We start from the raw sequence: 14,789 nt of genomic DNA, 5'->3' as shown, positions 1-14,789 counted from the left end.
TGAATTGGTCCAGACTCGTGCTGTAAAACCGTCCCTGAATATTAGCATAGAGGACAGTAAACTGGTATGAAAGAGTCAATGGCCAAGAGTCTTGAAAGCGTTCATTAATCATGCCACTGTCAACGCCCATCACCTGTCCCTGCGCCTATAGTCATCTCTATCCCTCCTATCATGTCGATAGCCATCCCGCGATCTGTGTCCATCATCGTCTCTGTTTCCTCGCCGTGGGCTCCGACTCCTATCCCGGTAGTGGCGCCCCTTGTCTCGATCTGAAGCTCGCTTGTGTAATCTATCATCGTTTCTGCGGTCATGTCGGTCGTCGTGCCTCTGATCATGCCTACCCTCACTTCTGCGGCCATTGGAGCCTCGATCGTCATGCCTCCCCTTCATCTCTTCCTTGCTGTAGACCATGTTGTAATCCTTGCCAGAGCTCCTCTCGTCCTCTTCCCGATATTGCCGTCGTTTCTCGAGCTCCTGCACGCCGCCCCATCCTCCTCGCGCCCTTGCTCTTCGCTTGTTGTTCGTGTCCTGTCTCCAGACGTCGCTGAGCTTGCTGACACTCTGTGAGAAGTCGACGTGAATTCGCCGGTCGTCGATGAGCACGTCTTGCATCTTGGAGTATGCGAGTTCACACGATGCCTTGTCCTCGTATTCTATAAAAGCGTACTGCAGGCTGTCTCCCGTCTTCTGGTCGCGAATCACCTCGCAGCTCAGAATCTTACCAAATCGGCCAAAGATGAGCTCCAAGTCTTCATCTTGCGTGACAGGGTTCAGTTTGCACACGAACAAGACGTTCTCCGGAGGCTTCACCTCGGCAAAGGGAAGGTCGCCCATCAGCTCGAGTGTCAAGGCCTGTGCCCTGGCTTCTCTCTCCCGCCTTCTCTTTTCCAGCTCTTCCTCGTCTAGGTCATCGTTTTCGTGTAGTTCTTGTTCGTCGGCAATCCGCACCGTCCGCAATTGCGCGTCCGAAGGGGGAGGGCTGGAGCTAGGTTCCCTGAGACCGGGAGGATCAGGGTAGGGATCGTCCAGGATTACTGTGTGCTTGATGCGTATGTCGACAAATGGATATTGTTTATCGTCGACCATGGCCTCGTTGATCTTCTCCAGCGCATCGAAGCCCTCGACGACCTTGCCAAAGATGGCCGCCTTGCCATCGAGATAATCCGTCTCCTCACCCAGCGTGATGATGAATTGTGATGCCGCGACCCTCGTATCCGGATCTGAGGCCAGCGGTACCGTCGCCATACTCACGGTGCCTCGCTCCAGATGCTTCAGCTTGGGGTGAAAAGGAGCTGTGAATGTGCGCTTGGCCGGGTCGCCCGAGAGGAGGCCCCATATTGAGCAGCCGCCATCAGAGTCTTTGGAGAGAGGGCCGAGAGGATCGCCGGTCTGGAAGGAAAAGTTCTTTTGAACGGAGTGGATGGGCGAGAAGTTGTAGTATTTGACCTTGCAGAGTTTCAGGAAGCTGAGGCGATGTCAGCAGCTTGGAGCATCAGAGAGAGAGGGGATCGTGACGTACTTTTCGCAGAGCTTGGGAGCGTGGTCAGTGAGCAGGTCAATGACAATGTCACCGACGGTTGTTTCTAGCAAGACGGACATGCTGATTCTCCTCGTGTGGGCGGTATCAATGGGAAGAATGAGGAAGAAAAGGGAAGAAGAGCTGTCGCGTGTGCCTGACGCGCGAGGCTGCGATTTGGTTGCATGAGTGACAGTTATGTGGAGACGCAGCCTTGCATGGAATATGATTACATAATATAGTGATGCTCCAAGCTTGAAGATATCTCCACCAGACAAAAGTCGAGGCTTGACAGAACAAAGCTCCGCCAAGAGTTGAAGATAAGCTTCTCGATGTGGGTTTGTGGATCGTACCAATAAGTCTGTTCATCTAATCTTCGAAGCACAATGGATGGAGTCCGATTGGTAGATGTCCATCTCAATGCTAAATGGTCGGCCTACATCTTCATGTTGGCTGCATATGTACCTTACCTCTAGGTGATGTTGCCTGAATGTTGAACGCCGCAAGAGGAGGAGACACCTGTCAAAACGCATTCCTATCCAGTCGTCTACCAAACACTAGGATTATCTCGTCTCGATTCCGGCAGGTCATCGAAAGAGCCAATTTTATAGAAACGAAGTCCTAACTTGAGACCCCGAAGCCCCGTGCCCTTTCCTATCCTCAGCCTGTCGCTAATTGCAGGCCCGTTGTTTCAGTCACGAGACTGTCAATGCGCCGCCTTTCGTCCATCAAGCCTGTGGTCTCGTTGCAGCGCCTCTCTACCTTTATGACCTGCATCCTACTAAGTAATGAGCACCACTCTTGTCTTGTAGCGCAGCATTGTATGTGTCAAGGCAGGCTGAGAATTCTCAGAAAGGACCACGAAAACACATGTACGGGCGTTCAAAGTTGTGAGGGAAATAATATGGATTGTGACCGTCTCAACAGCCTAACTGTGCTTAAACTCGCTAAATACCACAAAAACACAATAGTAAACAATACAGAAAAGGAAGATCCCAAGACTACTAGAGAATATAGAATCATGAGGTGCAATAAGACATATGTATGTATACATGTATATAACCAGACAGGAGACTCGATTCCGTTTTCCCTATACAAGAGAGCTAATCCACAGCATACGATAAGTGAAAATGCCGATGACAAGAAACAATATAGAAAAAAAGGGTAGAATTGCACCAGATGAAGGTGCTGTGGTATGTACATGATGAATGTAATTTCAAGTACATTGCTAGAAGACAGGTGAATATCGCGCCGCAAGCAATACAATGCGATATCTCATGCAGTGATAAAACAGCATGGAGTCGGCAGCATACCCAAATTGGGTAGGTGGTTGAGGACGTATGAGATGGAGTGTCAAGGAAATTGACGAGGCGCGGTAAATCGAAGAATGTCCCCAAGTTTTGCACTCCTTTTCTGTATTCCCCCTATCGCGATGAAACAGAAGAAAAGAATATAAGGAAATCTCATTTTCGTCGCATAGTGTGAGCTCTCCCGCTTGAGCTCCTGTGGTATATGTTTTGTTTTCCCCGTACACAAGAAGAATAGACAAAAGGGATCGAGATAAAAGGCGTTGGTATGCCCGCGTTAAGACGGTCTCCAAGTGGTAACAAGGCTAGGTCGCCTAGCCGAGACGGTAATTAGAAATTAAGAATGTTGAAAAGGAGTGACGTTGTGGCTCAGATAAGCCGAGGTGGTAGTGATGCCGGATATGAGTTGAGCATCAAGTATGTTCAGGCCTCCCCAACAATGGCTACGTAATGTATGCCGTTGTTGATTTTTGAGTGCCTCGAGTGAAGTCACTCTCGGCTGGGCGAGCTTCGCCTCCGCCGTCCTGAACGAAGTTCCTGCTCCGTCTCCATCAGTCTGGCCTGAGCCCACATGCGCGTCCTCATGTCGCTGCGCACGGCATCGCAGTTGAGCAATTCGGTCAGTGCCCGCTTGATGCTTTCGTTGACATCAGAAAGGCGCTGCTCCTCGGCTGAGATCTGGTAGATTGTGTCTTCGTCGACGATGGTGTCGAGCTGGTCCTCGAAGCAGCGTGAGTGCCTTGAAGCTCGGCGAGCGCCGCCGGATCGCGAGTGTCGTCGTGATGATGGCGTTGATGCTGAGACTGGCGATGAAGCAGCCAGGGCGTGGATGGAAGTGCGAACGGGCGAGGTACTGGGCGAGGAGATTGTGGAAAGGGTGCCGGTCGAGGCGGTGCGCGGGCGGATCTGCTCGAGGTTGCTGCAAAGCTGCTCGTGCTGCTGCTGCAGACGCAGGTACTTTTGCAGCGTGTAGGCGTAGTCGTGTTGGTAGCCTTCAAAGTCCATTGTGAGTGATGGTGTGATGTAGAAGGTACTGCTCGGGTGTGTCGATGATGGTTGAGGTTGTTGTTGATTCGGCGCTCTTGCGTTATGGCGTCTCGTTCAGCGGCTGCAGCGATATGATCGTGGTATTGCTCTTGTTCCCAACTGTGACGAAACCATCGGACATTCGACCAAGATGTAGTAAAAGTTCACTCTGCGCTGCAGGTGATGCCGAAAGAGATTGGCACGATGGATGGATGAGCCGGCAATGGGATTGAGGCGTTGAATTGCGAGTGACGGAGTCGGGATCACAAGGGTGAAGTGCTGGCGATGATAGGAATAGCAGCACTATGGAGTACTCGCTTGGTAATAATAGAAAATTGATGGGTGTGTAATAAGGTGCGATTGTGTGCAGAGGACGTTCGTTTGAGCCTTGCTTCCGAGCCTAGCAAGGGGGGTTTCGAAGACGTTTAATATTAAAGGTGCACGAAGCAGCTTCTTTCTGTGATTCTGCGGGCAAGGTAGGAGATTGCCTCTTTTGCCCAAGCGTGAGTAAGGTGCCGCCACGGGTATGTCGTAGGTGATTCTGGGTTAGGTATGTATCGATTGTTCGTTGGTTGGTAGGATTCACTGAGAAGCGTGCCGATCTCGAGGAGGATTTTTCTTTTGGTAGGGGCAGCTTGCCTTGGTTTATAGCGACAGCACGGGGGTGATGGAAGACTGACGTCGGGTATGGCAGGTCAGGTCAAAAGCACGGAAGTTGGCGTGATGAGGAGCGTATAAGTGGGCGTCTGGTAGTGTCGCAGCCAGCGCCAGGAGAAGAGCAAAAGGTGGACCGGGGTGGAATCGAATACTGGGACCGGGAATGGGAACTGAGGCCCGGTTTGCTTTTTTTGACGCAGCACTAACACAAGGGCTTGCTTGGCCTCTGCCACTCACGAGATGCCCCGGCTAATGAGGGTGTGGAGCGAGAAATAAGGCACGGAGTATCGATAAAATGAAGCGGGAATGCTAGTGGCAGCATGAGATGGATGGGGGGGGAGGAGGACCGACAAGCTATGTAGCAATATACTTGCAACGCACTCGGCCAAGAGGCTTGATGATACGAAGTTCTACAGGTATAAGGAGACGCCGAGGCTTGGAGTCTTCTGCCAAAAGAGAAGACGAGAGCCAGCAAGCTGCAAGTCTCAAAACCAACAATGCGGATGTACCTGTACGGACTGGCTGGAGACGGCAGAGCAAAAGCTTACCTTGCCTTGGCTTTGTGGTTCCAAGTCCTTGCAATTACATACTAATCGTTCGCCAGCATGAGCATGGGTTGGTTGATGCAACCTTGCAAGGGCGCCAACCGGCCAATGAGAACCTCGGGCTGAGCTCCGTGAAAGCGAAGCTGAAGGAAGGGGGGTTTCTGCTTCGGATGCCCTTCTGGTCTGGGATGGCCTCTTCCTGGGCCGGGCCTCTGGCTTCTGCTGCGCCGGGGCCCGACAATCTATTTTGCTGCTGTAGCATGCATTTGGGCGCCAAAGAAGGGGGGGGGGGTGGGATGAGGGGAGGACGTCAACGTTCTCGTACGGAGTACAAACCAAGGATGGCTCTTGGATTTCTCTTATTCAGAGGAGGTGTGTGACTGGATGATAGCTTGCCCTTCGGTTGCGATACGGTATCTCTAGTCCTCCAACGCATACAGTAGCATCATCGCTAGCCAAAGTATAAGCTTCTGCGGAGGCAAGACGGACAGCCTACCAGAAGGCGTAGAGTTGCTACAGACTCCCTCTCCTCCAATGGCGAAACGGCGGGTGGCGAACCGGCCTCTGCTGGCAAAACTTGGCTTTCTGATCCTTGAGGTGCGATACGGGGCCCCTGCTGGCTTAGCTTGGTTGCTTGGATTCCTTCTGCTGGAACTTTTACCGTAACCTACGGAGTACATACATGCAGTACCGATAGGCATGGATGGGCTTGCGGGCGAGTTGGACGATGGCGCTGCTGCACGTTGCGATGGGTGGCTGCTGTTCTGGCTCGGGGCTGGCCGGGATGGTGGACCTGAGATGCCCGTGGTCCTCTACGGCAGGGATCTCACGTTATTTTTCTGGGTTTTTGACCAAGCCTGTGGTTGTGATCACGCCTTGGCTTTGTCTACCTACGGGCATTGACGGTTCATTGACACACCAAGAAGGGGTGGAGAAGGAAGCACTCGAAACACTGTGAACGCTTCAATGATCATGCAATCGCCAAGTTGTATGCACGAGCACAGCAGCTGTCACCGCATCAGCCAGACACAGACGCGACTCGGGGCGGAAGCAATCTTGTGTGAAGCAACCTCGACAGCCGGTCACGAGGGCCTCGCCCTGTTCTCTTCTGAATCCCAATCGCGGGCTTGCATCTGTGCCAATGCAACATTGCGTCGCCGAGCATGGCGCCGGTTTGCCCTTTTGTCCAAGTCCAAGTCCGCCTGTCTGTATCTTGTGGTGTCTGTGTCTTGTACATACAGTCCGGCGTGGCTGTGCGGCGGCACGGAGTGTGTGCCAATGAATCGATATTAATTGACTTTGCTGACCTACGTGTGTGTCTGTCCAAGGCAAAGCAGCACAATAAGCTGGGCTGAGCTGAAAATGTTGAACCCATTGGGCTGAATGCTGCCATTTGCGCCAGAGATAACGAAGCGCCCTGTGCCGTCGCCTTACCACCCCCCTTCCCGCGAGTACAAGCATTACGCCAGTGAGGCCTGAGATAACGGCAAGCCATGGGAATGAATCGACTGGTTGACAATTGGGTCCGCGGGATTATCTGACACTGCTTGTATCTTGAATCGCATCTCCCTTACATCGCAAATCCTGGCTACACGGAGAAGAGTATTGACCTGGAGCCCAGCACGCCAGAGATAAGCCTCAATATCAGGGACGCTGAGGACGGTCAAAGCTTGTGTTTCCAGCGCCTCTCAGTCTGCGTATCATAGACATCCCACGTCCGCGCCGTTCTAGCCAGTGATCAGCCCTCAGTGTTACAGACACCTTCTATCTACGCCTCGTGATCCGCACTGATCGGCGGTTACTCCCAGAGCTTGTCACCCAGCAAAAAAAAAAAAAAAAAAATTGAGTGCTGATGCGACTTCTATCATCAATGCCCCCCTGACCATCATTTCCACAACCCACGGCCGATCACTGGGTACAAGACCCAAAGCAGCGGCAGGATTTAGCAAAAAGAGCCCAAGGTGAGGTTACAGCTGACTTTTCTCGTCGTCTTTTCTCGGCGTCTAGTCTAGAACGCTCCCGAATATTGGGCACCGAGACACGGTGGCAGTGTGGGTTGACTCGTCTTATATGAGTAACAAATCACGGCACACACAGCAACACCGGTGAAGGTTTTGGACCGGGACTGGACTTTTTCTTTGTTTGCAGCGTTGCAATGCAGATGTCTCTTAGCGAGCAGAATCCTACATGAGCTTTTCGCCTCTCAACTCAGCCCACCTGGAGAACCTCAATGAGAGAAGTGGCCGTCGTTGTACGTAATTCAGTACATGTACTCCGGATCGTGTGTGCAGATGCATTTCACCTCACGGGACCATCGGCTAGCGATCCGCACAGGGAGACGAAAGATGGATGATAACCTCCGCGCAATCGAATGCTTCTCACAACGCGGAGTGTTGCAGTGCAGCTCCCCTCTCTCGATGAACTCTCAATTGGCCAACGCAGCAGGCGGACCAGGGGCGGCTCAAGAGGTCCGCTGTTATCTCGTCCCGTCAACACATTGCTGCCCCAATGTCCGTGCAGTAGTAGTCGTTTGTACTCCGTGCATTCTTGCGGTGACCGGCCTCCTCCCGGCCTCCTGGGCTTTTCGGTCTCCATGAAGCAAAGGAAGTTCTTCAACCTGGGTCCGTCTAGCGGTCACGTTCACCCGCGACTCTGTGACGCTTCCTTGCCGATCAGAGATCGTCTCTGGCTAACGTGGGCTCGCTAATAATCGCCACACGATTCCATCGACGACACGCAAGCTGGACCGCTTTTCTTTCTTTCTCTTCCTCTTTGACCTTGCTTTCGATTTTCGATTTGTCTATTGTAAGAATAAACTCTCTCCAATCGGTGTGCTACGGACATTTGTTCAAGCTTGAAAGAGGAGGGGCAAAATCGATCAATCTGCTCATTGAGGTGGACCTTGGGAAACCTGCAGGACTGCTGCGGCCTGACGGAGCAGTGTGCTTCTCACGCATGTTTCTCAATGCGCCCAGTCTCAGTCAGCCCGTCTTGCTTCAAGTACGAGTTACTCGTCCAGAATCATCGTCGACTTCCGAACCGGGGTCCTCTGGAGGCTGCACTTCTGCACGCGGGCCCAATCTATTCCCCCTTTCCCCCTCCCACTTCCCCAACCACCAGCTTCCCCGCTCATGCAAACCGTGTGCTCTCACAGCTCACGCCATCTGGAAAGCGTTTCTTGGTTCCGGCTGAGATATTACAGACCTGCAAAGAGACCTGATCACAAAGGGGGGATGACACAGAGAAATCGACTCCATAGCCCGCTCGGCCTCAACAACCGGTCCCCAGACTATCGCTTCTTGATCCCATTCGCTCCTCTGGCTCACCGTTAGTGGCGCCTTTGTTTCCTTTTGTCCCTTCTTTCCCCCCGATTCCCCCGCAGCTTGGCACTTCCCGCTGGAAAAAAGCCGTGGAATGGAAGGTTTCCAAAATCGAGTGATGGAACATGCCACCAAACGTAAGATGTTTGCAAATTCTAAATGCCGGCTCTATCAAAATCTCCAGTTCATCCAGTATTCAAACTGTACAAGCCACTGTAGCCGGATTGAGTTTCAATTCCTTCCCCCCTTGTACTCGGCTCACACTCGAAACCTTGTCCCTCCCCGGCTGTCTTATCTGACTTCCCCAGACTTTTTGTTGTTCTCCCTAGCCACGACTTCAGTCTGCCGGCTTGGCCTAACATGCATGGTCGAGGGCGAATAGCTCCGGCCAGGACCAGGGTCTAGATTGTTGGAGAGGAGGAAACATGAGAAGACGGTCACGCTGCTTTGCGTGACGTCAGCCATCGGAAGCGATCGTGATTTATTGGCAGCCTCTGAGCTATTGTTAGGGATTGGACATGATAGGATATGCCAATACTTAACAGGTACCCGGACATCCAACAAGCTTGGCAAGCTTGGGTGGTGCTGAGATGGCTTCAATGGCTTCAATGTTGCCGTCAGGATCGTCTGATGGAACGAATGGGAGGGCAGCAGCCACGATTCCTAGAGAGGCTCAAGGCGGAACCAGGCCAACGGCAAGCCAATGATGGTTGTGGCTCGCACTCCCCAAGCGCCACAAAAGCTACCTTGTCCCCTGAAGCCATACTGTAGCTGAAGTCTTTGACGCCATCATCATTCCCTACCCTGAAAGTCAAACCAGGTCGATGCCGCTTTTGCCTTGGCGAAGCCGTTGCGGCTGTTAGGATGGTGTGAGAAAACGAAATGAGGCGACTTGCGCATGGATGTGTCATTTTTCGCCTCACAGATATTGGCATCAAGCCAATGATGGTTGATGAAGGCTGATAATGATGATGATGATGGTTCCGATGATGAATGGGCTTTCGAGCTGAAAACGAAAACTACACCCAAAGTATGCTTGCAACTCTACGTTGTTGATCCTTCCTTACCTTCGCAAAGCATATTGATATGTATTATCTCAACCGATCGATTGATGACATTCGTGTGTCATGATTTGGATACCTTACAGATCCTAATGGCTACTTGGTCGTTGTAGAATGGTCCTTCCTGTTGATCACGCGGCGGTATCTCAAACGAGACATCTTCCACCCTCAACCCCTCGCCCATGCACCGTTCCAAAAAGACATGGAACGTCTGCAGATTTCGTTGCGTCGCCGCAATGATGACCTCAACATGAGGGTACAGACTGAAAAGGTCCAGGAGCGTGCTTACCAGGTCCGGGATCACGCTTGGGTCGAACGTGATGTCGGCCCCGAGCACAACATCGAGCGGACGGCCGCCGTTCCACCGCTTCTCTTCGCTTCCTACGAGTGCATGCCCCCACTCGAGTTTCATGAGACTTATGGCACTCGAGTCTTGAAGTTGATTCAGGCTGAGATTTTCAGGCAAGTTGTTGATGACATCGTCGGAGCCGTCGGATGCTATGGCATGCGTTGCCCCCAGGTACTTGACACACAAGATGGAAAGATACCCGGTTCCCGCCCCAAGCTCTAGAACTCGTTTGCCCGAGACAATGCTGGGACCATGACAGAGAAGCTGTCCCAAGTGAAGCGCTGCCTCCCAGGTCCTCAGCCCTGTAGTGCCGCCTGCAGCGATGAGGGCACGATTCTCAAACAGGTCGATGTGAGCCTCGTGACCTGGCAATGATGCGAGATGATAAACAACAGGGTACTTTTGCTGCACAGCATCATTCTCATTGGGAGCTGGCGTTGAGAATAAGACGGAGAGAGACGACATGAGGCAGTCGGACACTCCCTGCTCTACAGGTTAGAGCGCGATGACACTGCCAATTGAATAGTTTCAGCAGGTGGTGACACAACTTACATGCTCATCCCAGTCTTCTATGCTGGCCTCAATGCGGGAGATGAGCTCTTTGAGCACTCGCAATTGATATCTCAGCGGAGGAGAGCCTCCGGGAAGAGCGCCTTCGGCAAAGAGCCTCTGATAGATGGCATCTTGCACATCGGAGCGTCTGATGTATTGAGGCTCCGGATAATTCAGCGTCTGCTCCAGTTGAAGATATTGGCGGCAGAAGCGGTCGACCTGTTTCTGCACTGAAGCTTCCATGGTTGAGGAGAAGCTATCATGTGCATGTAAGTCGAAGTCAGTTATGAACCACCAATGCTTTGCTCGTTCATCCCATCTTTTCTGGCGATAACGTCAAACCTCTATCAGACGAAATATGGTGATGCTCCAGCATGTAAACCTGGTGGAGAGACCCCAAGATCATCCTGCGTAGGTCATTGGCTGACAGGAGCGGAGTTCATCAAGCTGCAAAAATAGCAGCAAGTCCACTTGATCCGAACATTATCCTTGCCCACGTGATCTCGCACAAGCCCCTCCGTGATTTTTCCCAGCCACTGTGGGCTCCGCTTACCTAAGGCGCACACATCCTTAGGGCTTGGGACCCAGCCTAAGCGACACGAGTGGTGGCTCGGAATTTTCGCAGCCCCGGTTTTTCACATTTGCGGCGAGCCCTTTCTCCCACGATCTGAAGCAACGACGCCAAACCGCCGAAGTCTCTCCCCTTCGCTCACTTCTTCCACAGAGACAATCCAGCACAGCAACCATGGCGGATAACGACGCTCCCGTTACCCTGCGAACTCGCAAGTTCATCCGCAACCCGCTGCTTGGCCGCAAGCAGATGGTGGTGTGAGTATTTGCCTTCCTCTTCTCTGCCGCCTCCGTCGTCGCCAGCATTCGATCCGCCGCCTCTGTCAAGTCCTCTATCCGCGAGAATCGTCCATCCGGCAATATTCATCGAGCATCGACAGACCTCCTCTCGACTACGGAGGGCACACCGATCGCCTCCACGCTGTGGCTACGCACCAACACTTTTCTCGCGGAATTGACAACGGCACCTTGATTGGACTTTTGATCCTAAAGGATAGAGGAACGACAGAGCGGATGGAAGAATGAGGGCGGCAAAAGACGTACATGCGCGCGGTCTCGCCATCTCAGACCACGTCGCGAGGGGAAATGATGGAACAATTGGGCTGATTGTGAAACGCATAGTGACATCCTCCACCCCGGTCGTGCCAACATCTCCAAGACCGAGCTGAGCGAGAAGCTCGCCAGCCTGTACAAGGCCCAGAAGGAGCAGGTCCAGGTCTTCGGCCTGCGCACCCAGTTCGGTGGCGGCAAGACCACCGGCTTCGCCCTCATCTACGACTCCCCCGAGGCCCTCAAGAAGTTCGAGCCCAAGTACCGCCTGATCCGGGTCGGACTTGCCACCAAGCCCGAGCGTGCCAGCAGACAGCAGCGTACGTCTTCTTACCCACGGCCAGCAGCGGCACACTGCTGCCACGTCCCCAAATTGACATCTTGATGTGCGATTCCGTTCTTTACTGACTTTGGCATTTTCGAACTACAGGCAAGCAGCGCAAGAACCGACAAAAGACCCTGCGCGGCACGGCAAAGGTCAAGGGTGCCAAGGCGAAGAAGGAGAAATAAACGCAACGCTCTCAATACAATATTGTTGGGGCTTGCTGGTGGAAAAAACTGTGGGCGCACTTCTTTTGTGGTACTGGGGCCATCATGTTGCGACAGTGCTGCGGATTTTTTTTACTCTCTCTCGGCATGGGTGGATAGAAGAATGGAAGAAATATTCTTCTCCGGTTCCATTGTCGATGAAAAATTCCTCTAGAAACGGCTGGGAAAGGGGAGTCATGGCTCAGCCCCCTCCCCGTGGGTGTGCGTGTGCCTTCGATACACTAGCATGAAATCAACGGTGTTTTCGGGTTTCGGTCCAACATTGCGTTTCCTGGGTTGGGTGAAATTCTTTGGTGATGAGATCATGGGCTATTCAATGGAGAAACGAGAAACAGGAATCCTGATATTGAAAGATGTTCGGAGCAGTATGAGGCGTAAGCATGTGTCTCGCCACCAATGGCTTCCCAAACTCCAAAGCCCATAAATTCCTGATTACACGCATGTGATTCCAGTCGACTGTAGGTCCCATTGGCCACGACTCTGACAAAATCTAGCAAAGCAATAAACGTGAAGAACCTTAAAAGAGTCAATCTAGTCCCCAAGTCACCAAACGCCAGAGTAGTTCAGCCAAATGTTCACGCTCATGCTCACGCTCAAGTCACTTCAGTTACCGGTAGCACCATGAAAACGCAGAGACCTAAACGACCAAGTCACAAACACAAAGGAAAGGGCAGCAATGCCGGCAAAGATAAAGTACACCCAACCACCATGGCCGCCTAGCCAGGAGTTGAGGGCCTTGTTGACGATGGGGAAGAACTGTGCCACCAGGAAGGTTGCCACGTAGTTGGCTCCCAAGCACCAGCTCTGCGTCGCGCCAACAGCTTCCTGGCCGACGAGCTCCGACGCCAGGATAAAAGGCACAGGCCCCAGGCCCACGGCGAAGAAGGCGACGAAGAAGAGCACGGCAAAGGCTGACACGACCTTGAAGCCAAAGACAATGGACAGGGCCAGCACAAGCGCGCTGCTGCCCTGGCCTACAATAGACATTAAGAGGCACGCCTTGCGTCCCAGACGGTCCGGCAACGGGGAGCAGGCCACGGTCGTGATCAGGTTGACTAGCGAGACTAGGATGCTGAGCAGCGCAGAGGAGATGGGCAACAAGTCGGCAAGCAGGGAGACAGAGTACATGACAACGGAGTTGATGCCGCACAGCTGCTGCACGAACATGATGCCAACCAGAGCGATGATGACGGGCCGTGTGTTGGGATCTCGGACGACCTGTAGGAAGCCGAGGTGAACGGGCTCGTTCTTGGCCGACGTGGCGTTGGGCGGAGGCACGTCGTCTGCATCGGCGTCTTGGGCAAGGAGGCCCCGTTCTTCCTCGGCAGCGCCTGGAGTATCTGGACTCCAGCCTTGGCCCTCCTCACTTGCAGCAGCAGCGTGGCCGCGGATCCTCTGCAGCGTCTTGTTTGCTGCAGCCACGTTATCGTGCGCAGCGAGCCAAGCCGGGCTTTCAGGGACAATCAGCAATCCAAGGGCCTGCGCCGCGGCGATAAAGGCTCCGATGCCCAGATTCCATCGCCAGGCACTCCCGTAGCTGAGGAAGAAGCCCAACGTCTGGGTGATGAGGATGCCGACATTGATGGATATTTGCGTCATGAAGCCAAAGAAACCCCTTTGGTCGGGCGGGCAGACTTCGCTGATGTAGAGCGGCACAATGACGGTGGCCGCGCCGGCCCCAATGCCGGAAAGGAAGCGGCCCAGGGCCATGATGAAGACGCTGTGCGCGACAGACTCGATGGTAGAACCGGCGATGAAGAGGAGGGCCGTCACGCGCATGGCGAGCAGGCGGCCGCGGCGGGAAGAGAAGGGGCCGGCGGCCAGGGCACCGATGAGGCCGCCGACCGTGAAGATGGACGAGACGGTGGCGAAAGCGGCCTCATCCATGGGGATGCAGTCGTCGACGCCATCGTGGGTGTCGTGGACGGATGTGAGGAAGCGGGCGAGGCGGGCGACGGTCGAGACGGATTTGCGGTGGCAGGTGATGACGTCTTGGGGTGCGTTGAGCTCGGCCTGGGCTGGTCAGTCTATGGGACCCGAATGAAGAGTCTGTAGAGGTGGCACAGTTGGGCAGATTGATAGTCGAAGCTCGAAAGCGAAGCTCAGACTGAAGCTTGCTTGGCTAGGATGAAGGGAAGAGCAGCAGCGGTGAATGATGCGACAAGAACGTACCAAGTGGAAGCCAAACTGGAGGGATCCAAGAGTCGAGATGGCGATGAGAATGATGAGATATGGCGTGACTCCTTGGCCCGCCATGGTTGCGGATTTGTAGGAGCTGAACCTGAAGTTGAAAGGTCGAGGTCGAAGCTACGAAGAAGCTGAAGCTGAAGTTGAAGATCAGTTGCGTCAGCTGGCCCTAACAGGTACAGTACCGCCATGTGCTGTAACCGCAGTGGGTGGGGAGGGGGAAGCGGTAAGGTCCAGGGGTCGTGTCAGATTGGCTGATTGGACCATGGATGCTGATTTCGGCTGCCCTGATGACATGGCAAACGAACCGCACGAGATCCCTATCTTTGACTGTCATTACGAGACCTGCATCTGTCTGCTTCGTGAATATGATTGGGCTCGACAATAATCCTTATCAGTCCCCTGCAGTGGTGGTGCAGTTCGAATAACGTGATGCTTTGTATGACGGGACACCAAGCTGGAGTGCTAGATTCCGATATGCAGCCTACCCTAGGACCCAGGAACTCGAAGAGCCTCCAACATGTCACACCCGATTGACAAGAGCAATGCCCGAGCTGTTGGCTCGCCAATAACGATAATACTGGTGAATCTTCATTTATCG

The 14,789-nt window shown here is 53.4% G+C and overlaps 5 protein-coding genes across 5 annotated transcripts; 1 reads left to right on the top strand and 4 right to left on the bottom strand.

Annotated features, from left to right (window-relative positions):
• Positions 1–110: 110 nt before the first annotated feature.
• TRIREDRAFT_81716 (uncharacterized protein) lies at positions 111–1,599 on the bottom strand (the record flags this gene model as incomplete). Its single annotated transcript, XM_006968880.1, has 2 exons — positions 111–1,465; positions 1,520–1,599. The coding sequence occupies 2 exons, from the start codon at positions 1,597–1,599 to the stop codon at positions 130–132; spliced, it is 1,416 nt and encodes a 471-aa protein (XP_006968942.1). The 3' UTR covers positions 111–129.
• Positions 1,600–3,327: 1,728 nt separating this feature from the next.
• TRIREDRAFT_42848 (uncharacterized protein) lies at positions 3,328–3,801 on the bottom strand (the record flags this gene model as incomplete). The annotated part of the gene is made up of 1 exon (XM_006968870.1): positions 3,328–3,801. A coding segment is annotated over one exon (474 nt), but the record flags the coding sequence as incomplete, so codon positions are not given.
• A 5,695-nt stretch (positions 3,802–9,496) lies between these two features.
• On the bottom strand, positions 9,497–10,576 carry TRIREDRAFT_5633 (uncharacterized protein; the record flags this gene model as incomplete). The annotated part of the gene is made up of 2 exons (XM_006968851.1): positions 9,497–10,264; positions 10,334–10,576. The coding sequence occupies 2 exons, from the start codon at positions 10,574–10,576 to the stop codon at positions 9,497–9,499; spliced, it is 1,011 nt and encodes a 336-aa protein (XP_006968913.1).
• Positions 10,577–11,038: 462 nt separating this feature from the next.
• TRIREDRAFT_81713 (uncharacterized protein) lies at positions 11,039–12,247 on the top strand. The gene is made up of 3 exons (XM_006968951.1): positions 11,039–11,161; positions 11,525–11,772; positions 11,883–12,247. Exons 1-3 carry the CDS (start codon positions 11,079–11,081, stop codon positions 11,960–11,962), a joined length of 411 nt encoding a protein of 136 aa, XP_006969013.1. The 5' UTR covers positions 11,039–11,078; the 3' UTR covers positions 11,963–12,247.
• Positions 12,248–12,323: 76 nt separating this feature from the next.
• Positions 12,324–14,257, bottom strand: TRIREDRAFT_123809 (uncharacterized protein; the record flags this gene model as incomplete). Its single annotated transcript, XM_006968879.1, has 2 exons — positions 12,324–14,014; positions 14,174–14,257. 2 exons carry the CDS (start codon positions 14,255–14,257, stop codon positions 12,605–12,607), a joined length of 1,494 nt encoding a protein of 497 aa, XP_006968941.1. The 3' UTR covers positions 12,324–12,604.
• Positions 14,258–14,789: the final 532 nt, after the last annotated feature.

Source organism: Trichoderma reesei (genome assembly GCF_000167675.1).
Source record: "Trichoderma reesei QM6a unplaced genomic scaffold TRIREscaffold_27, whole genome shotgun sequence".
Classification (NCBI taxonomy): Eukaryota; Fungi; Ascomycota; class Sordariomycetes; order Hypocreales; family Hypocreaceae; genus Trichoderma; species Trichoderma reesei.
The sequence above is the reverse complement of the archived record's forward strand: the minus strand, read 5'-3'. Positions and strand labels throughout refer to the sequence as shown.